Genomic DNA, 23,186 nt, shown 5'->3' with positions numbered 1-23,186 from the left:
TAGAATGAAAGCATCATGGATGCTACCGGGATATTTGGCATCCACTGCCACGATCCGCTGCAGATCATCGCACACCAGCTGCACATTTAGGGAGCGGAACCCTTTCCTGTTGCGGTAAACTTCGGAATCTTGCAAGGATGCTCTCAAGGTTTTGTGGGTACAGTCAATGGCACCCTGTACCCTGGGGAAGCCAGCAATTCTCGAGAACCCCACAGACTTGTCTCTCATTGCCTACCCGGTCATAGTGAAAGTGATGAACTGGTTCCTTTTGGCATACAGTGCAGCAGTCACCTGGCGAATGCAGCAATGGGTGGCATGCTGCGAGATCGAACATACGCCCCCAGTTGAAGCTTGAAATTATCCCGTAGCATAGAAGGCAAGAGCTGCTGTTACCTTTGCTTCTTCAGGTAGGGCAGTCCTACTTCCACTTCTTGGCCGTATGTCTGCCCTGATTAGTTGGAAGATCTGTGATGATCTCCTTTCTGAATCGCAGCCTGCAAACGAAATCTGCCTCACTCAGTTGCAGGTATGAGCGCCTCTCCCGATAGACTCGCTGAGGGTAATGCCTCCTTCCCCATCAATCTGTCTCCCTGATATCAGCGTTGAATTGTTCGTCACCTCTGCATGCCATGTATGCCTCATCACATTCGGCATGCTAAAAATTGCACCATTATTGTTATTCTGCAGATAAATATTTAAAATCGCTGACACCTTCCTTTTCTGCTCCGCAAGGCTGGGTGACGCCCTAGATTAGACCACACCCTGATCTGCGCATGCGTTTGTTTGTACAGTGATATTCTTGGGTCAGCTGTGACAAATGGTCATTTCTAGCTTGCTGCTGTGCCTGTGCACAAAATGTCCCGTTTCGGATGTTGACCGAGCTCAAGGCACGGGTCAAAGGAGTGCCGGCTGGGTAGGATTGCAAGCTCGGCCCGACAAAAGTACAACAACTCGACGCTCAACTTTAACAGCAGCCTGGGCTCTGGTGCTCATGTCCGGCCGAGCTTGCGATCCTGCCCGGCCAGCACTCCTTCGATCCGTGCCTGGAGTCCGGTCAGCAACAATTGTGTTGGGGTGGACAGTCGCGATTTGGGTGAAAAAGAACCCAGCAAAGTTATTTCAGTTCCTTCCGAAAAAAATTATACATATTTTTACATTGTCTCGCTCCAAAAACTCGGGAATTACTTTCAGAGTTATTTTCAGAGTACCCTGTCAGAAAAAAATCCATGCATTTGTACTTTGTGTCTTCTTTTGCCTGGCCCCAATGTTCTTTTGTGCACCACGCCGATTTCCTCAAGTTCACAGGGGGCAGGGCAGGGGGGGGGGGGTTCAGGGCTTTTTGGTAGTATGTGCCAGGCTGAAAAAAATCGTAGCTGGCCAAAATCGCCTAACTGCACCCGAGCCTGTTTTCACTTGTGTCTGCACCAAAAAAATTTAAACTGGCACCTGGCCAGCACACAAACATTGGCAAAAGTTGGAAACTGAGGATTTCACGCAAAAAATCAGTGCACAATCGTGGCGAAAATAGGGGCAAAGAGAGGAAAAGAAAGATTGGATAGAGAGGAATAAAAGACAAAGAAATAAACCAAAAGTTTTATTTAAATGTTTTAAAATCTACAACAGTAATTAAAATCTGATGGAATGAGCCTCCACACTTGTAAAAGTTCATTTTCAGTACCAGAAAGGTTATTGGGCAGTAATTAAAACTTACCAAGCCGTTAAATGGGTACTTTCCTTGGAATGGTCAAGCCCTAACTTTTTCTGGCGAGTTTAGTTCATGTATATCAAGTAAGTAAAGCAATTTCCCCTTCAATGTACAGGTATTGGAATGAGGAGCCAGACAGCAAGCGGCACCTGGGGGTACTTGTGCATGAAACACAAAAGGATAGTATATGCAGGTACAGCAAGTGATCAGGAAGGCCAATGGTATCTTGGCCTTTATTGCAAAGGGGATGGAACATAAAAGCAGGGAAATCTTGCTACAGCTATACGAGGTATTGGTGAGGCCACACCTGGAATACTGCGTGCAGTTTTGGTTTCCATATTTACGAAAGGATATACTTGCTTTGGAGGCAGTTCAGAGAAGGTTCACTAGGTTGATTCCGGGGATGAGGGGATTGATTTATGAAGAAAGGCTGAGTAGGTTGGGCCTCTGCTCATTGGAATTCAGAAGAATGAGGTGTGATCTTATCGAAACATGTAAGATTATGAGGTGGCTTGACAAGGTGGATGCAGAGAGGATGCTTCCACTGATGGGGGAGACTAGAACTAGAGGGCATGATCTTAGAATAAGGGGCTGCCCGTTTAAAACAGAGATGAGGAGGAATTTCTTCTCAGAGGGTTGTAAATCTGTGGAATTCGCTGCCTCAGAGCTGTGGAAGCTGGGGTATTGAATAAATTTAAGACAGAAATAGCCAGTTTCTTCAACGATAAGGGGATATGGGGTTATGGAGCGCGGGCAGGTAAGTGGAGCTGAGTCCATGATGAGATCAGCCATGATATTGAATAGCGGAGCAGGCTCGAGGGGCCGCATGGCCTACTCCTGTTCCTATTTCTTATGTTCTTATAAGATGCCGTTATCATGCAGCTTTTGGAGGAGCAAGGCATCGTAAATGATGGCGAGAGCTATAGCCTCACCGTTATTTCAACTGCAAAATCTGGTCCATTGTATTATTCTGCTGAAGTGCAGGTGTATGTCTCTTTAAGCCAGTGAAGTTAAACAAACACTTAACGAGTTCCTACTGAGGTCAATTAAATGACTGGAAACACCTAGGCTCTGGGTCTTTGTTTCTTGAGCTGTAGCCTTGCCTCCGAGTTGGCCCATTTCAAACCCCACATCCTAACCATCACGACGATCATGACCACCTATTTCCACCTCTGCAACATGGCCCACCTTTGCCCCGATCTTGCCTCCAAATGCCATTAAACTGTTTACCCACCTCCAAGCAGTTACTCTAATGCTCCTGTTGCTGGCCTGCCAAGACTGGCCCTTCACAAATTGCATACTCATCCAAAACTTGCACCCGACATCCTATCCCACAAAGAGTCCTTTTGAATCTTTTTGATCTCGCTTTTGTCACCATCCCAAATCGGTCTTCCTCCATTTTTCAGTGCCCAATTATTCTTGCCATTGTTAAGTCTTCTAGGTGCTAGAGTCGTCATTTCTTAATTCAAATGATCTGATAATGCAATTTTTTAAGCACTAAATACACACTTTTCCATGTTATTTAATTTACCTAACTTATTAGCAGGAGTAGGCTTTACAGCCCTTCGAGCCTGCTCCGTCATTGAAGAAGATCATAGCTGATCTTCGACCTAAACTCTACATACCCACTCGATCCCCATATCCCTTGATTCTGCTAGAGTCCAAAACTCTATCGATCTCAGCCTTGAATAGATGTACAACTCAGCATCCACAGCCCTTTGGAGGAGAGAATTCCAAAGATTCACAATCCTCTGAGTGAATAAATTCCTTATCTCGGTCTTAAATGGCTGACTCTTTATTCTGAGACTTTGCCCCCAACTTCTAGACTCTTCAGCCAGGGGAAACAATCTCTCACCATCTACTCTGTCAATCCCACCACCCCCCACCCCCTTACAATCTTACATGTTTCAATGAGATCACCACTCATTCTTATAAACTCCAGAGGGCATAGGCCCAATCTACTTAATCTCTCCGCATCGGACAAGCCTCTCATCCAAGGATTGTTGCTACTTTGAATTATACAAGTAGACAGTACGTGTTCTTATTGTTAGAACTGTGCAGCTGAGATCAACATTTAATTGCTCTGCAGGCTTCAAGTCAGAATCAAAGATGAAATGTCTGGCTTTTTTTCTTGAAGGTTACAATCTGTCTTTAAAAAAAAAAGTAACATTCTATATCCTGCTTTAACAAGGCACAGTACCTATCCATTCCAAATGGCTGGATTCTTTTTTCAAAAAATAAATTGTAGAAGAAATTTGCATTATAATATATTTGCCTGTAATTCAGGGCAATAGAGAAGTGCAAGATGATAGACAAGAAATGTGCATACATATTACTTTTATTACATGACCAGTAGATCTCAATAGTATTGCTCATGGTGAGTCGGGAGATGCACGTCTTTATAAAACTGGGGGTGGCAGCAATATTGGCCCCAAGTTTCCACATGATTTGCTCCTGATTTTTAGGAGCAACTGATGTAGAACAGAGTATCTTAGAAATCGGAATTCTCCACATTTAGGGCCCAAGTTTCCACACGATAAAAAACGGGCGCCCCTCCGAGCTGGGCGCCCATTTATCGCGCCTAAAACGGCGCCGGAAAAAAAACGCGCGATTCTGGAGATCCCTGCAGCTCCTTGTCTGTTTGGCGCGGCGCCGAGGGGGGCGGAGCCTACACTCGCGCCGATTTTGTAAGTGGGAGGGGGCGGGCGCGTGGGCGTTGGAGCGTTCGCGTGCGCGCAGTGTGAAGGAAACATTAGCACTCGGCCATTTTTGTAATTCTTTGTTGCTGTTTAATTTTTGAACATTTTTTAATAAAAGCACATTGCCATCAGCACTGAGGCTTCCTGCTCACTGCCCCTCCCTCCCTCCCGTTCGCGGGAACGACGCTGAGTTGACTAAGGCTTCCACCTCAAGTGGAAGGCTGCTTGCTGCCTGGTTACTGCCTGCCTGCCCCTCCCTCCCTCTCTCCCGTTCGCGGGAACGACGCCACATCGCTGAGCTGACTGAAGCACTTTTACACAGGTAGGAAGATGGTTTATTTAATCTTTTCTTTGCTTATAAATGTTTATTCAGGTTGGATTTATTTGTATAATATTTGTAGAAGTATAAATAAGGATTTATTGTAGAATTTAATGACTTCCCTTCTCTCCCCCCACCCCCTCACCTCGTTCTGGACGCCTAATTTGTAACCTGCGCCTGATTTTTTAAGTGTGTAGAACAGGTTTTTTCAGTTCTACAAAAATCTTCACCTACTCCATTCTAAGTTAGTTTGGAGTACGTTTTCACTGTGGAAACTTTGAAATCAGGCGTCAGTGACCTAACACGCCCCCTTTTGAAGAAAAAATTCTGTTCCAAAGTAGAACTGTTCTACCTGACTAGAACTGCAGAAAAAAAGTGTAGAATTGCGATTTCTAAGATAGTCCGTTCTCCACTAGTTGCTCCGAAAAATCAGGCGCAAATCATGTGGAAACTTGGGCCCTAAGTTTCCTCCAGTTCTAGTCAGGTAGACAGTTTCACTTTGGAACAGAATTTATTTTTCAAAAGGGGGCGTGTCCGGCCACTGACGCCTGATTTCAAAGTTTCGTGAGTGAAAACGTACTCCAAACTAACTTAGAATGGAGTAAGTGAAGATTTTTGTACGCTTGAAAAAACCTTGTCTACACTTTAAAAAAATCAGGCGCAGGTTACAAATTCGGCGTAGGGAACGAGGTGGGGGGGGGGGGGGAAAGAGAGGAAGGGAAGTCATTAAATTCTACAATCAATCCTTTGTTATACTTATACAAATAAATCCAATCTGAATAAAAATCTATAAGCAAAGAAAAGATTAAATAAACCATGTTCCTACCTGTGTGAAAGTGCTTCAGGCAGGCCTTTCAGGCAGCGGTGTGGCAAAGTGTCTCGACGGCAGCGGCAGCAAGCAGCCTTCGAGCTGAGCTGCAGTGCTTGCGGCAGGCCTTTCATGTTGGAGACAGAGGCAGCGGTGTGGTGCCAGTGTCTCGACAGCAGCGGCAGCAAGCTTCGAGCTGAGCTGCAGTGCTTGAGGCAGGCCTTCATTCTCTTCGTGGCTGTCCGCGAAGAAGCAACACCGGACGGACTCGAGGCCATTTGGCCATGAGATAGCAGCGGCGTCAGTGGCTGGCCGGCAGCCGAAGAATCAACGCAAGACACACGCAGCTCTTTAAGGTTCTTGAGGCCATTCGGCCACGCTTTAGGGGCGGCGTCAGTGGCTGGCCGGCAGTCAAAGATACAGCAGCAGCCTTCGAGCTGTGAGGGGGACTGAGTCCATTTGGACAGGGAGAGGCAGCCGCATAGACAGTTTTATATTTAAATTTGCAGAATGGATGCTGCATTGTCAACACCACATATTATGCAATGGTTTGCCATCAATTCACTGCATAGGAGAGAATTGATTGGAGCTCACCGCACCAGGAACGTCGTAACCTGTAGGTTGATGGGCAGGAGACCTTACCCACGTCGACAATATCGAACCAGGCGCTCGTACCTGGACATGAGCGAGGCTGATTGTGTGAAAAGACTGCGTTTTCGCAGAGAAGTTGTCACTGAGATCTGTGATATGGTGAGAGCAGATTTGCAGCCCAGAAGCAGAAGGACAACTGCCTTGTCTGTTGAAGTGAAGGTAACAGCTGCACTTTCTTTCAATGCCTCGGGATCATTTCAGGCTACAACTGGAGATGTGTGTGCCATCTCTCAACGTGCAATACATGCCTGCGTTTACCAGGTCACGGCTGCACTTTATGCGTGAAGGAATGACTTCATCAATTTCCCAATGACCGCACAAGCGATCCATGAGAGGGCTGTGGTCTTCTTCAGGATTGCCAGCTTCCCAAAGGTACAGGGCTGCATTGATTGTACCCACATAGCCTTGCGAGCACCCGTGGAGGAATCTGAGCAGTACCGAAATAGGAAAGGTTTCCACTCTATCAATGTGCAGCTTGTGTGTGACGACAAGCAGCGCATCATGTCAGTCGTTGCGAGATACCCTGGCAGCACCCACGATGCGTTCATCCTACGCGACAGCGTTCTATCTGACATGTTTGAGCAGCAGCCAGAAGGGCAGAGCTGGCTACTGGGAGACAAAGGGTACAGCCTGACCATCTGGCTCATGACGCCCATATGGGTGACACGGACAGAAGCTGACCGTCAATACAACATAGCGCACATTGCAACGCGCAGCATCATTGAGAAGACCATTGGCATATTGAAACAGCTATTCCGATGCCTGGACCATTCCGGAGGACAGTTGCAATACTCTCCTCAGATTGTCAGTCACTTCACTGTTGTGTGCTGCATGCTTCATAACTTAGCCATCATGAGGCAGCAGGAGCGGGTAATGGAACCAGAAGACCAACGTGAGGGTCCAGTGCATGATGATAGTATTACGGAAGAGCAGGATGTGGATGATAACGACAATCAGGAAAGCATGCAAGTGCCTGATGCCGGAGCAAGAGGTCGGAGGAGGGCCGTCCATCGTGCCCCTTTAACGATTGCTCGAGACTTGCGCCAGCAGCTCATCCGTGAATGCTTCAACTACTGATGCCCGAGGGCTCTGCGACCACTTTTGCATATGGACATGTTTATTCTTTGCAGTTGTTCCTACGTTGTGTTGTGTTAATGGAACATGAAACAGTTTTAATGAAAAAATATTTTATTGAAAAGTTAACGTCACTAATAAAATATTTGTTGTATCAAACTATACTTTTTAATATACTCTTGAAGATCACTTATAAACTTGTAAAGTTACAAAAGTTGCAAAACACTTTCTATGTGAAAAATTTTACACTCTGAAGAACACTTACACTTCAAGATCACTTTTTAGATGCAAAATTAAATAAGATACAAAAAAATGAGAGAGCATTTACACTATAAGATCACTTAAAAACCATAAGATCCCTTATAAGTTGTAAAGTTACAAAACTTAGAAAACAATTTCAATTTGAAAAACGCTACTACAGCTACATCAAGAACAAGAACAAAAACAGCAAAGAAAGGCTGCAACCATGTCTCATCCACATCTCAGTGAATGTTCACTTTCTCATGGGGGTGTCATTTGATTGGCAGGGCTGTGTGCCCTTATTACAGCAGCTACCTCAACCAGGCCCTCCCTGACGGCCTGTGCCGTCATTTGCATGCCCTCCCTGACCGCCTGTGCCGTCGATTGCACTCCCTGGACATTCCCTCCCTAAGTTCGTGTGTCATTACTGCTATTTCTCCCGTCAGGACCGTCAACTCTTCAACTACTGCACTGACGCCACCGATGAGTGATCGGGTAAGCTCATTGGTCTCCACACCCAATGCCACAACCTGAGCCGCATCTGTTGCACGCTGCATCTCAGGAGAGCGTGTCTCCAATCTCCTTCTCCTCTGCCTGGGTCTGCCTCGTGGCACCACTACACTGGGAGGCGCAGGCACGGACGGTGGGACGCTCTGTGTTCCAGACGGCAGTACTAGAGAGAGAGAGACTCGGGCTGGAACGGTAGGACGCTCGGTGTTGCAGACGGCAGTACGAGAGAGAGAGACTCGGGCTGGAACGGTAGGACGCTCGGTGTTCCAGACGACAGCACTCGAGTGCGAGCCGTGGGCTGGGATGTTGGACGAATGGGTGTAAACTGCTCCATGATATCAGCAGCAACACTGGGACCCGAAGCGTCGGAATCAAAACCATAGTAGGTGGAACCAGAACCTATGCGAGAGGGAGGCGCAGGCTGGGATGGTAGTGCACTGACTGTAGAATGCTGCATTATACCAGCAGCACCACTGGGACCCGCAACATCGGAAGCAAAACCATGGAAGGTGGAACCAAGACCTATGCTAGGGGTTGAAACACTGATGCCCCTTGATGGGGGCTCATAAACATTAAATTGGAAGCTCTCCCCTGCAGACATTTCAGTCATCGCTGCCATCATCCAGTCTGGATCGTCCGCAGCTGGTTGTACTGGTTCTTGTTCTGTACCCTCAGGATCCTCAGGGTTGGCAGCAGCAGCATCGTCATCATCATCATCATCATCATGTTCTGCAAAATACATCCGAACAGTCAAATGCTTAACAGCAAGGGAGGGGGCCGGGTGGGTGGCATGAGTACGCTCACACATAGCAGGCCAGGCAGCAGGTTGATTTAAAGGGCCATGATGCATTTTCAGGACTTACCCTCTTCCTCGCGTGCGGGCCCAGCTTGTGCTGTACCGATTGCTTTTCTCCATGTACGACTCAGCATAGCAGCTACCCTCTGTTCCAAGGGTGTCAGTGGATGCAGATTGGGCACGCCTCGTCCTGTCCGAGTTGCCTCCCTTTTGTTGTGGGCCAATTTCTTCTGCAAAGAGTAAAATATAACTTTTTACAGAGTGTGTCAGTCTGCAAGGTGGGACATACAGATAGCCAGGTTACAATTACGATTAAATTAAATATGGGAAATATTACTTACACTAACTACTTGACCAAGTTCGTGCCATTTCTTTTTACACTGACTTCCAGATCTCCTGGTATGCACCACTGCGCAGTAATCTTCTGCAACTTGGTTCCAGCGTTTCTTCATTTCTTTTGGTGGCACTTTTATGCGACCTCTATTGCTGGTATCTAGCTCCTGCCATCTCTGCTCAATTACGTTGACTAATATCTCCACTTCCTCATGCAAGAAATTCTTTGTTCTTGGTGAACGTTGATCCATTGCAAAGTTGAATTGGCACTCTTATTTCTCCAAACACACAGTCCTTAATTTGCATGTACCAATGCAGCACCGGTTCTGCAAGTTTAGCAGTGAAAAGCTGAACTCACTGATTTCAGCAGGTGATTTATTCAGCAGTGCTGCTCAAAGCACTCCCTCACACACAGAAATATCAAGAAAATTAAAATACAAGCCTTTGCAGGGGTCCAAGAAACAAATCTTCACTTTTTCTGCAGTACTTTTAAAAATGGCCGAGTGCCAATGTTTACTTCAGACTGCGCATGCGTGAACGCTCCAATGCACACGCGCAGGGTTTCCGGCACCAAGAAGCCTCATTTCAATTGTACCCGCCCCCTCCTACTTCCAAAATCGGCGCGAGTGGTCGGCTCCGCCCCGTGTGCCGCGCCAAGCAGACATCGAGCTCCCAGAATACCGCACTTTTTTTCCGGCGCAGTTTTCGGCGCGAAAAACAGGTGCCCAGCTCTGAGGTGCGCCTTTTTCGTCGCGTGTGGAAACTTGGAGCCATTGTGTTATAGCAAATAAAAGCGACATTTTGACCATTTTTCCACAGAAAGAATTGGGGGGGCGGGAGATTGCATTTAAATGTTGAACTTTAAAGCAAGTGTATTCACAAAGTGTAAATTTAAAAAAAACAGACAAATAGTGGTTAAAATATTAACATCTCGTTGATTTTGCGATGTTATTTTCCCAAAGACTGTACACAATAAGCAAATAGTTAGGCTGTCTCGGTCATCAGTAAATACTTCACGCCCGCTGTGTTGGGAAGTTCCTGGTCCCATGCACGCAGCATGGGTGATCATACAGGCCTTTCCTTCTAGCTGTGGACAGATACTGATAAAAACAGAGACAGAGACATAGGCAGTCAAGTCTCCTTCGGAAAGCTGCGAGGGCACGCTTTGGTCAGGCCCACAAGATGAACATGCAAGACAGTAGTTAGTAATTATTTTGTCAAGATAACTCACCGATGTGCAAAAGTGAAACGTTCATTATTTTATATTATCGCACCAAGACAAGTTGTCGTGATTAAACGACATGAATCTGATCACAGTGCTGCTCTGTAGGTTCACTCATTGTGAAATAAAAGTTGAACAGTTAATATCCAGTTTTACCAAGTATTTCCTCTGGGCGCCTTCAAAGATTCAGAAGCAGCACGTGAAAAATATCCGATTCAGATCATGAGGGGATACAATATTATAATCATGAGTTACATTTTCAAATAGTTAGACATTTGGCACATCCTTAAACCCAAGACACACAGGCTGCTTACAGAAGTGACTAACGTTGCTGTATTCCAGAGAATATCTAAGGCAGGACCCTCAACTTGCAACACTGATACTTACAAGGAGTGCATGCTATATCCAGGACATTTTGTATATTACGAGTGGATCTCCAGTGGCAATGTACAGAATAATGCTTTGTGCATTATATGATAAAACATTTCTATTATCAGACAACATATAATCCGACATGCCAAGAAATCCACCGTTATAAGTGCACAACAAATTAATTATAAATTTATGTTGTTGACACCATAACGGTCTATTTCTTTTTAAATAAAAAGATTCTCATGCATATAACCATGGCAACAATTACTGCCTTTGGCTAATGCTCATTTATGTAATATATATTCTATATGTTGTTTGCATGGATTTTATGAATAATTTTATAATACAGCATGTGTAGGTCAACAATTGGCAAAAGCACAGATAATCAAAATGTGGAACTTTTAGGTAAGCTAGTCTTAATGCCAATACAAAATATAAATAAAATACTATTCATAAAATAATTGTAATGTGTCTGGGAGTATTTACTGTATACAAAAGTGCATATTTCATCAGAGTTCAAGGAGGGAATGGGGGGAAAATGATAGACCATAGTATTTAGCTTGCACTGTGCAAATGGCATATCTGATGTGACTTGCTTTTCCTTCATTTTAAATAAGCACCAACATAACCTATGCATTTTTTTCTTGCTATTTTCCATTTTTTTTTCTTGATGCACATATGTAATCCATTTGTGTAGTGGAGATTTTCCTTTTTATTTCAGCATTAATATTAAAGCCGTTCTAAGTTTTTTTTACAATTTATATTGGATTGCACAAGGGAGAGTAAAATTCAACTTCGGCAGGGGTGCAAAACGAGCAGTAGTGTATCAGCCGGCCATTATATCGCCACCTATTGACTTCAATGGAAAGGTAAATCAGGCGGGGTGTATAATGGGCAGCTGATTAGAAGATAAGTTACACCCCAAGGCAGTTATGATCAAGTGCAGTATTCAGTTGAAGCAAGGTTAGAGGACGAGGGATAATTGGTCCACGGCATGCAGTAATTATACCCTTCCACAGTGGTGACTTCTCAATATATCGACTGGGGAATTACAACCTGACTAATTTACACAGGCAGTTTCCATCACAAACGTGGACAAAGGAATTTATAATGTTAACAGGAAGTGAACGTAGACCCAAGACTTGTAATATATTACCTGTCGATGGCCCATGGCATTGCACATACAAACTATAATTTTATTAAGTTCCGAAGTTGAGCAGATTTAGAAGGGATATTTGGAGACGGGGGCGGGGGGGAAAAGGGCAGAAGGAAGAGAGAGGGAGGAGGTGGAGCAGAGCAGAGGATACAGAGGAAGTAGTTCTAAGAGCATGAGATAGCAGGTGGGATTATTTGAATATCCCCTCTCCCCCTTTCCCCTCAACACCCTCCCTCTCACGTGCTAATCATTTGCATCTTCTGGTCAGTGATTTCATGATGATCAAGGCCAAGAAACAAGTTTCTCACCTGTCCCCTCAGCTGCAAGTACTGCAAAATGCAGAAAAAACAATTCAAAGGCAGAATATAGCTTGGATAGCATGTTAATAACAGTTATCTTTTTTTGGTGGTTAAGTATTAGTCACTGGCTTCGCTGCAGATTGTTCCAGTGAACTAAACATTAACTCAGCTGAAGAACCTGGCTTTGAATCAACATACTTATCTTGACTGAGTTTAGTCTGCAGTTATTGCTCAAACAGCATGTTAAATAAGTTAGTATATGCAGGCTCATTTTCATAGCGGATGTAACATTAATCTGTTAAGTGCATAATAAAACAGTGCGTTTGCATTCCAACTGAAAGAAATCCCTGACCACTTATGTAATCGGAATTTTAACTGTTGTAGTTCAGTGCTCTCTATGAATACACATTTATATTAACAAAAATCCCTAAAATTGTCTCAAACTCAAGCAGACAACAAACAACACAGAACATGAACAAAAGAAACAATAGGTATAAAACAGATACAGCAACATAGATGACAGGAAAGATGGAACTGAAATGTGGGCAAGGAAGAGGAAATGTGAAACAGAGACATTGGTCTACACACCTTGGCATTCATATAAGGGTCAAAAGGGCCATACTTTTTGAGGTCTTTGCTCTCAATAGCATTCTATGAGGGAAGGAAAGAAAATGCAAATGATAATATAAGGTTACACTGAAAAATAATGATGAATGAATTGTGATAAAATGCAATGACAGTTAAAAACAGTTGCAGATAACCAGTAAGAATTTAGATACTGTACTGAGAGCACTTAATCATAAACTCAAATACAAGTTCTTCTGTTAAAAGTTTGAAAAACACACTTGGAACAAAAATTAAATTATACAAAGTCTAGGAATGCACACGAGATCAGAATTTGACCAGTATGTTAGGAACAATTATTTTCTTCATAGGCGCTGTTCCAAGAACTATTTTTAAGTATCCAGCTTGAGTATTCTTGTGTACATACTAACAATAGCATTTTATTTTCAAGGTGTAGCAGCTGGCCCACTGCTCCAGGAAGTTGAGAGTGTCTGTAGTAATAAAAAGAATCGCTTTCACATCTAGAAATGGGTTGCTTAAAGCAGCAGAGTCTTCAATTTTTTCTTTAAAAAAAACTTAATTATCCATAATAATTTTAAAAAGCAGCTCGTGTGCATCCCTGCTGCAAACGGACAACAGTTGCCATTTTTTTTTCCCCACAGCCACTTGGCCACTTCCCGATTAACAAAAAAGGTTGGTTTACAAGTATTTTATTAACCATACGTATCAGGATTGAGTAGCTACTAAAATACCCTTGCTTTTTAAATAGAGTACACTTGAGTAATCTTTTACTGTAATGTATGGAATTAACTAAAATAAGCCAACTTGCACACCATTTTTTTGTTTAAACAACAATTGAACTGACCAAGCAGATCAAGGTAAAAGACCCAATAGGGATTCAAAAGTGACCTGAAAAAGTGGGCTCATTCTACTTTCTCCCCCACAGTTTACATGGTAGCACAAGCATGTTTATACAGAAGGTGAAGCAGCAAATGAAGGAAACTGCATGCATGCACAGCACATACAGCACTTGGTGTGGCAAAGTCATCAGCATGCTGCACCGTCGCGTGAAATGCCAGCATTGAGCACTGTAGTTTATTTGATGGTTTTACAGTACCTGATGAGAGTTAAATAGATCATTTCAAAATAAGCATTTGGAAGGGTGGGATACGATACTGTTTTATCTGCACAATACCTAATGCTTTCAATGCCAAGATTTTTCCCACTAGTGCAAAATAACCTGGTTTAAGGCAAATCTAGCATCTCTAGAAATGCACCAAATAACAAATTACACTATTTTTGTCTGAACACAAACCATTTTTTTTTTTTTTTTAAAAAGGGCCCTCATAATAAATCGAAGTATTCAGTCACAATGATTTAAAAGTAATTAAGCTAAACAAATTAAAGATTGTAAGTGTAAACGTGCATACACCATCATATCAATAAAACGATCAGGTGCAATTTTGAGTGGATGAAAGTAGTCCATCTAAAGCATTCTCCAACCTCAAGCACAGTTTTAGGCATAACATATTATAAAACTTTTTGTTTGCGAACAGGATTTCTGTAAATAATTTGAGTTAACAAATTATAATTATGCAATGCCCAAACACCCTTGAACTCTAATTTTGGCATGATATTTTCATACATAGAGCAGCCTTGCTGCATTGTAAAAATTGATTCTTTAAACTGACTGTTTTACCCTTTTCTGAGTTTAACAACAAAGTTAATTCAATTTGCCAGAGATCTAATTTTGTCCAATAGCCAGAGATTTTCTTTACACATCTCAAGATGTTCTTACAAAGGGTAACTGACCAATTATAGAATCTCATTGTATATCTAGTTTTTCATATTGTACTTTTAGTATTTTCTGAAACTATACATCTCTAATTATACACAGATTGTTTGTTATTGTCTAAAGGCCATTTGGCAGCATAGATCGAGATTCTATCTACTACAGCAAACAGGGCAACTGTTGATCCTCAGGTCAAGTACCTTTACTAATGACAGATCATTGAAAAAGTATAGCTTCTAAAATATAGGGGAGAAGTTTTGGAACTGTTATGAAACCAGAGAGAAAACCAAGTTCGGTAAAAATCAAATACAGTGATAATATCCAGAATATGTGCAGAATTGATGATGATCAACGGTATAGTTGATAGCACAATTTTCATTTAGCTTTGAGGAACAGGACAAACAGAGGGATTCCTTCTGTTTTGCTCATCAACCACAAAAAGTGAAATAGTGAGTTATTGATTACATTCTTAAGTACCAACAGAGAGTCTGCTACATTGTATAACTCAGGCTTGCAATAAAACTTCATGTTAATAGCAAAATACAATTGCAGAATTAATTGTGTCAGATGCAAGAAAATAAAATGGCTGAATTTTAGTATAGACCTGAAGCAATTTCCAAATCTTCTAAACACTGGACTTTGCGGTCTTTTCAGAATGATCCTAGTTTCAGTTCTTGCCCAAAAGTATACAAAATACTTGCAATGCCTATGGCCATGATCACAGATCAACACAGTGCCTCGGTGCAATTATTTGTATTTCTTTCAAAAAGCAATGGGAAAGAGATAGAGGTACTAAGTCAGTAAGAACCAGGAAATTAAAATTATTCCCGTGTGTTAAAAATAAAACAAGTAACCAAATATCGTGTGACTCGACCGAATGCTATGCTCAAATGAGTCTTAAACTATTTGGTGGAGGATAACTTTGTAGATACATTTATCTCATGCAGGTTATACAAAATCTAATTGTGCACGTTACACTTAATAGATACAAAAGCAAAGAAATCAAACTTTAGCTGCTGCCAAGAACTAGGAGAATTTTGATTTTTTTCTGTAAATATGTAGCGCTTCCCAAAAAAGCAGTAGTTTCAAAACCAATCACTTCTGAGGTCAATGAACGAGGATCTGGGTCCTCAATTTCAAACCCTAATAAATAAATAAATCTATCTAGTTCAGAACATGTAAGTTCAACATATTGTTAATGTTAAACTCTGATGAACCCCAAAGTGATGATCATGTTTCAAAGATTTGTGCTCAAAAAGGAAGTTTGGGCAATTTCAATCTTTAAAAAAAAATATCAGGACAGATCTAAAAATACAAATTGGCACAAAGTTGCACTATTCTGAATATCTCAGTCAGACACAGTCTAAGGAGAAATTCACAACTGGTATAGTTGGGTGCACTCTACTGAGATTAGAGTTCAGGTATACTGTTGGGGCAGAGTACAAGGAGGTTTACTATACAATTATACTATACCAGACAAAATTCTTCCTGCTGTCAGAGGGCAGGCACAGTGGGAAAATATTCCACTCCCTGGGACCAATACTCTCTCTCGTTGATGTGCATGAAAAAGCAATCAAAGTAAGTTTTAAAATATTGTGCTGACCTACCGAGTTGAAGTGTACTAAGTATCCCAAGTGCTGTTGTGTGTACACGTCAGTCTGCCATGTTTGTATAAAAGCAGTGTGTGTCCAGATTTCTCAGTCTCCATAATATACAATTATTTGGAGGTTAGTATATAGACATGTAATACAACACATCATAAATACAAAAGACACCAATATTTTTCATCCTACAGATATTCAATACAAGTGCACTGGCCTGTTATTTTAAACAGTATATATAGATCACTGCAAGTACATTACATGTGCATAAATTTTCAATATTTATTTTCTAACTCTTCCCTTAAATTTCAAACCAAAATGAGGCCAGTGCAAATGATTTGGGAGCAAACAATTTTGATGTATTCAATACTGAAAGAAAGCAAACAGCAGAGGCATAACCCACCCCAAACTTCAATTTGACACACCCCCCCCCGCCGCCACCCTCCAAACTGGAATTATTCTTCAAGGCACCCAAAAAGTAAGAGACAATTAATTATTCTCAGCATATCAGTCTGTCTTTTAGCAGTTTCTCCTTTTGATGAGAATCATTATTTGCCCAGATAGTTCTGAATAATGAACACATTTACTCACATTGTGAGATAGAATGAGCACATTTTCAAGGGTTGTTCAACAACAAAATGAATGCCCAGAGTTTTGTCCCCCCGTGTAAAAAAAAAACCAAAGTGATCTTGAATCCAAAAGCTGTATTTTAAATTGTTGGGGAGCTGAGCAATAAATTCCTGAAAAAGATCTGAAATGTGTGAGTAACCAGTCCCTTATTGTGGGCGACTTTTATTTGTCTGATGCAACTTGTGGGAAACACAAGAGCAGGGGTGGAGAAAAGGGGAAATTGAGCAGTTATTTAAAATGCAGCAACTTTGAAGCTTTTAATCAGCAAGTGTGGTCGTGACCATTTTAGCTCTATTTTTAAGCTCTATTGAATTACCTGGAAGACAGCGCTACAGATTGGCTTGGATGCTATTCTGGACGAGACCCATCATCATCATAGGCAGTCCCTCGAAGTGAGGATGACTTGCTTCCACGCCAAAAAGGGACGAGTTCACAGGTAGATCCTGAACTACATCTTGGAGGGTGGAAGATGCCAGTGTGTGGATTTTTATTTTATTTTTTTTAAATGTGTGGTTGCCGTTGCACACCAGCCACCACACGGGCTTCACACTGCCAGATCTTGGTCCAGAGGCAAGGATTACCCAAGACGACTGGAGACCAGTTCTGCTGCACGGACCTAGTGCGCACACATATACCAGTGTGGGCTGGCCGTGACGAGACCCAGATGGGAAAACGTAGCACTGCTTGGCTACAGCTATATGTCAAGCAACATAGTGATAGTGACACAGGGGGAAAACATTAGGCTGAAGCCATCACAAGGTGCTAACATGTTCCTTGAAATTGGGTAAATTAAGGAGTATTTCATGCTGAAGATACTGCCCTCAGGTTTTCCTTCCCTCATTTGCAATGCTCTTAGGAACAAATTACTTTTGATTCATTCACTGTTCATTCCACAACCTTAAGAAGGTTGCAAACAATATAGAAGGCTCAAAACAATTGAGGCCAACATATTTTGTTTTTTTAAAGTGGCTAGGTGTTGGTTCCCTGATTAAATTTCCACAAGGGTTAAAAACATAATTCAGTAACAAAGGAAGGTGGGTTTTTTTGTTCGATACAAACACCAGCTGCAACAAAACATTTTGACTGGCACTTCGAGTTCATGTGGCTGGTGTTCGTGATCAAACTGATGGAACATAGGACAGGTCAAGGAAATGTTAGCTGCTGGTGAGCAGTGGCTTGCATTGTTATTTCTCTATGTGACTGTGTTTATGAGCAAGCCTCATGAGTACCTAAAAATGGAATGCTGAATGTCGCTCCAGGTATGCCTATATCCCAAGAGATTTTCATGGATTATGTGGAAGTCAGTGCTCAGTCCAAGAGACTTGTGCGTTCTACTGGAAATAGCACGAAAGCAGATTTACAGTACAAAAGTAATAGGAATACATTTAGGGCTTTACTATTGTGCCACAATTACTGTAAAACCTTGCTGCAAGAAACGCCTACTGTAAACCTATTATAATGAAGCTTCTGCCAAGATAGCTCAGCAGACGAGTTTAGACCATGACAAGATAAATCCCTGATCAGAACTACTTATTTGCTCCCCATCTCTTTGTAAGAGTTTTTGACAGTACCTGAATGTCAACAAGAGGAAATGTGAAATTAAGATACATCCCATCATTTATAAAACAAATATCCTCTAACACTACTTTTCACAAACCCTTCGAAGACTTCAGACCTGTTCGTTGACTTTTGCATGGGACGGTCCTTGATGAATAAGAAGTCGGACTATATGTGCATCTCCTTTCCAAGCAGCCAGGTGAAGCGGATAGCATCCCTTGCTATCTGCAATGTTAGTGGAAGCTTCATTCTTCAGCAGCATTTCAACAACTTCCCTATTGGCAAAAACAAACATATTAAACAAATCTTAAAACATTAACCACAATTATAAAATCCTACAGTACTCAGAGGTGGTCTGCCTACATTATTACTGAGTGCATGGCTTACCAAGTGTTCTGAATTAACCATAATTAAATGTTTACTACACAATTTCCGGTTGGTAAACAGTGACGAGTGAAGTGCCGCAGGGTTTGAAGCTGGGTCCTCAACTATTTACAATCTATATTAATGACTTGGATGAAGGGACTGAGTGTAATGTAGCCAAGTTTGCTGGTGATACAAAGTTGGTGAGAGCGCAAATTGTTAGGACACATACAATCTGCAAAGGGATGTAGATAGGCTAAATGAGTAGGCAAAAATTTGGCAGATGGAGTAGAATGTGGGAAAATGTGGGGAAACTAAAACTTGGGGGTATGGTCTCAGAATAAGGGGCTGCCCATTTAAAACTGAGACGAGGAGGAATTTCTTCTCAGAGGGTTGTAAATCTGTGGAGAGCTCTGGAGGCTGGGTCATTGAATATATTTGATGGGGATAGACAGATTTTTGAGCAATAAGGGAATAAAGGGGTTATGGGGAGCGGGCAGGGAAGTGGAGCTGAGTGCATGATCAGATCAGCCATGATCTTACCAAATGGCCTACTCCTGCTCCTATTTCTTATGTTATGTTTTTATAAATGCTGGCCTTGCCAACGACACCAACATTCTATGACGAATATAAAAAAGATCTTTATTTTATAAAAAGATGTATTTTTAATTCTCTATTCTTTTTGTGGCCATCACACACCACATACATCATCCACAGGTAAGAAAGTGGGTAATACCATCTTCTCCCAGAGTACGACTGCACTATGCCTCGGAGGTACAATAGAGATCCCAGAGTGGGACTCGAGCAAATTTTATTCCTACGTGCAACCCAATCTCCTCGTCTTCAAATGTAACCTTCTGTGGTGGACCACTTCTCGAGCTGACAACGTGAGGAACATAGGAGACCATTCAACTCCTCAAGCCTATTCAACCATTCAATTAGATCATGTCTGATCTGTAACTCAACTCAATTTTCCTGCCTTTGATCCCTATCCCTCAGTGTCATTACCTCACAAAAATCTATCAATCTTAGTCTTGAAAATTTCAATTGACCCAGCAAGATCCAGGTTTTCACTACTCTGAGAAAGTGATTCCTGATTTCAGTCCTAAATAGCCTAACTGTAATATTATGATGTCCCCTTATTTTGGATTCCTCCACCAGAGGAAATAGTTTCTCCTTTTGTATCCTGTCGAATGCCTTTTCAATTCTCAAGAAATCGATTAAGTCACCCTTCAACCTTCTAAATTCAAGGGGATACAAACCAAGTTCATGCGACATGTCCTCATGATTTAGCTATTGGTATCATTCTGGTGAATCTGCGCTGTTTACTCTCGAAGACCAATACACAGTATATCTGTCTTCGTATCTTTGAAAGTTCTAATGAAAGGCCGTTGACCTGAAATGTTAACTATTTCTCTCGCCACAGACGTGTCTGACCTGCTGAGCGTTCCCAGCATTTTCTCTTTCTATCTCTTTTCAGATGTTTGATGCCCAAAATTAAATACCGTACCCCAGATGGGGTCTGCCCAAGTGAAGCTCAACTTCCTCCCTTTTGCATTCCAACCCTCTCGAGATAAAGGCCAACATTCCATCAGCCTTTTTGATTACTTTTTGTACCTTTTTAGTGATTTGTGTAAATGGACACCCAAATCCTTTTGCTCATCCACAGTTCAGTCTCTCGCCATAAAAAAATACTGATTGGTCTTTCGCAGATCCTAAGTGGATGACCTTGCACTACCCCACAGAAACTGCAGGTGCAAACCCACATCCTGTAACAGCAGGCAGCCACCCCAGTGCACTTCCGACGCACCATGGGGAAATGATTTTCAGTGTCTACGTAAATGTTTATGATATTCAAGTTTATGAAAGCGAAGTTCAATTTAAGGAAGTCACTTACTTATACTTGAGTATCATAGGGGTCAAGTTTCAGCCCGAGTTGCTCATATTTTTCTGGAGCAACTAGTTTAGAATGGAGCATCTTAGAAATTGCAATTCTCGGCATTTAGTTTGCTCCAGTTCTAATGAGTTAGAACAGTTTCATTTCAGAAAAGATTTTTTTTTCCCAAAAGGGGGCATGTCCGGCCACTTACGCCTGTTTTGCAAGTTTAGGCTTCCAAAAATTACTCCAAACTAACTTAGAATGGAATAAGTGTAGATTTTTGTACGCTCAAAAATGTTGTCTACACTTAGAAATCAGGCGTAAGAAAGAGAAGAGGGGGAGAGAGGGCGAGGGCGGGGGGGGGGAGAGAGGGCGAGGGCGGGGGGGGGGGGAGAGAGGGCGAGGGCGGGGGGGGGAGAGAGGGCGAGGGCGGGGGGGGGAAGAGAGGGCGAGGGCGGGGGGGGGAGAGAGGGCGAGGGCGGGGGGGGGAGAGAGGGCGAGGGCGGGGGGGGGGAGAGAGGGCGAGGGCGGGGGGGGGAGAGAGGGCGAGGGCGGGGGGGGGAGAGAGGGCGAGGGCGGGGGGGGAGAGAGGGCGAGGGCGGGGGGGGGAGAGGGCGAGGGCGGGGGGGGAGAGAGGGCGAGGGCGGGGGGGGAGAGAGGGCGAGGGCGGGGGGGGGGGGAGAGAGGGCGAGGGCGAGGGCGGGGGGGGGCGGAGGGCGGGGGAGAGAGGGCGAGGGCGGAGGAGAGAGGGCGAGGGCGGGAGAGAGGGCGAGGGCGGAGGAGAGAGGGCGAGGGCGGAGGAGAGAGGGCGAGGGCGGAGGAGAGAGGGCGAGGGCGGAGGAGAGGGCGAGGGCGGAGGAGAGAGGGCGAGGGCGGAGGAGAGAGGGCGAGGGCGGAGGAGAGAGGGCGAGGGCGGAGGAGAGAGGGCGAGGGCGGAGGAGAGAGGGCGAGGGCGGAGGAGAGAGGGCGAGGGCGGAGGAGAGAGGGCGAGGGCGGAGGAGAGAGGGCGAGGGCGGAGGAGAGAGGGCGAGGGCGGAGGAGAGAGGGCGAGGGCGGAGGAGAGAGGGCGAGGGCGAGGAGAGAGGGCGAGGGCGGAGGAGAGAGGGCGAGGGCGGAGGAGAGAGGGCGAGGGCGGAGGAGAGAGGGCGAGGGCGGAGGAGAGAGGGCGAGGGCGGAGGAGAGAGGGCGAGGGCGGAGGAGAGAGGGCGAGGGCGGAGGAGAGAGGGCGAGGGCGGAGGAGAGAGGGCGAGGGCGGAGGAGAGAGGGCGAGGGCGGAGGAGAGAGGGCGAGGGCGGAGGAGAGAGGGCGAGGGCGGAGGAGAGAGGGCGAGGGCGGAGGAGAGAGGGCGAGGGCGGAGGAGAGAGGGCGAGGGCGGAGGAGAGAGGGCGAGGGCGGAGGAGAGAGGGCGAGGGCGGAGGAGAGAGGGCGAGGGCGGAGAGAGAGGGCGAGGGCGGAGGAGAGAGGGCGAGGGCGGAGGAGAGAGGGCGAGGGCGGAGGAGAGAGGGCGAGGGCGGAGGAGAGAGGGCGAGGGCGGAGGAGAGAGGGCGAGGGCGGAGGAGAGAGGGCGAGGGCGGAGGAGAGAGGGCGAGGGCGGAGGAGAGAGGGCGAGGGCGGAGGAGAGAGGGCGAGGGCGGAGGAGAGAGGGCGAGGGCGGAGGAGAGAGGGCGAGGGCGGAGGAGAGAGGGCGAGGGCGGAGGAGAGAGGGCGAGGGCGGAGGAGAGAGGGCGAGGGCGGAGGAGAGAGGGCGAGGGCGGAGGAGAGAGGGCGAGGGCGGAGGAGAGAGGGCGAGGGCGGAGGAGAGAGGGCGAGGGCGGAGGAGAGAGGGCGAGGGCGGAGGAGAGAGGGCGAGGGCGGAGGAGAGAGGGCGAGGGCGGAGGAGAGAGGGCGAGGGCGGAGGAGAGAGGGCGAGGGCGGAGGAGAGAGGGCGAGGGCGGAGGAGAGAGGGCGAGGGCGGAGGAGAGAGGGCGAGGGCGGAGGAGAGAGGGCGAGGGCGGAGGAGAGAGGGCGAGGGCGGAGGAGAGAGGGCGAGGGCGGAGGAGAGAGGGCGAGGGCGGAGGAGAGAGGGCGAGGGCGGAGGAGAGAGGGCGAGGGCGGAGGAGAGAGGGCGAGGCGGAGGAGAGAGGGCGAGGGCGGAGGAGAGAGGGCGAGGGCGGAGGAGAGAGGGCGAGGGCGGAGGAGAGAGGGCGAGGGCGGAGGAGAGAGGGCGAGGGCGGAGGAGAGAGGGCGAGGCGGAGGAGAGAGGGCGAGGGCGGAGGAGAGAGGGCGAGGGCGGAGGAGAGAGGGCGAGGGCGGAGGAGAGAGGGCGAGGGCGGAGGAGAGAGGGCGAGGGCGGAGGAGAGAGGGCGAGGGCGGAGGAGAGAGGGCGAGGGCGGAGGAGAGAGGGCGAGGGCGGAGGAGAGAGGGCGAGGGCGGAGGAGAGAGGGCGAGGGCGGAGGAGAGAGGGCGAGGGCGGAGGAGAGGAGGCGAGGGCGGAGGAGAGGAGGCGAGGGCAGAGAGGAGAGGGCAGAGAGGAGAGGGCAGAGAGGAGAGGGCAGAGAGGAGAGGGCAGAGAGGAGAGGGCAGAGAGGAGAGGGCAGAGAGGAGAGGGCAGAGGAGGAGAGGGCAGAGAGGAGAGGG

General features: G+C 45.5%; 1 protein-coding gene across 3 annotated transcripts in view; it reads right to left on the bottom strand.

Annotated features, from left to right (window-relative positions):
* LOC139227820 (ankyrin repeat and SAM domain-containing protein 1A-like) overlaps positions 1-23,186 on the bottom strand; it is a 482,026-nt gene that overhangs the window by 348,446 nt on the left and 110,394 nt on the right. For all 3 annotated transcript variants that reach the window (XM_070858888.1, XM_070858889.1, XM_070858890.1), the window contains exons 2-3: positions 18,447-18,603; positions 12,773-12,835 (exon numbers count right to left, since the gene is read on the bottom strand). In XM_070858888.1, coding sequence (XP_070714989.1) covers positions 12,773-12,835; positions 18,447-18,603 — 220 coding nt within the window. The remainder of the gene's footprint in view (positions 1-12,772; positions 12,836-18,446; positions 18,604-23,186) is intronic.

This window comes from Pristiophorus japonicus, chromosome 17 (assembly GCF_044704955.1).
Source record: "Pristiophorus japonicus isolate sPriJap1 chromosome 17, sPriJap1.hap1, whole genome shotgun sequence".
In the NCBI taxonomy this organism is placed as follows: domain Eukaryota; kingdom Metazoa; phylum Chordata; class Chondrichthyes; family Pristiophoridae; genus Pristiophorus; species Pristiophorus japonicus.
This window is presented reverse-complemented; position numbering and strand designations above follow the sequence as displayed.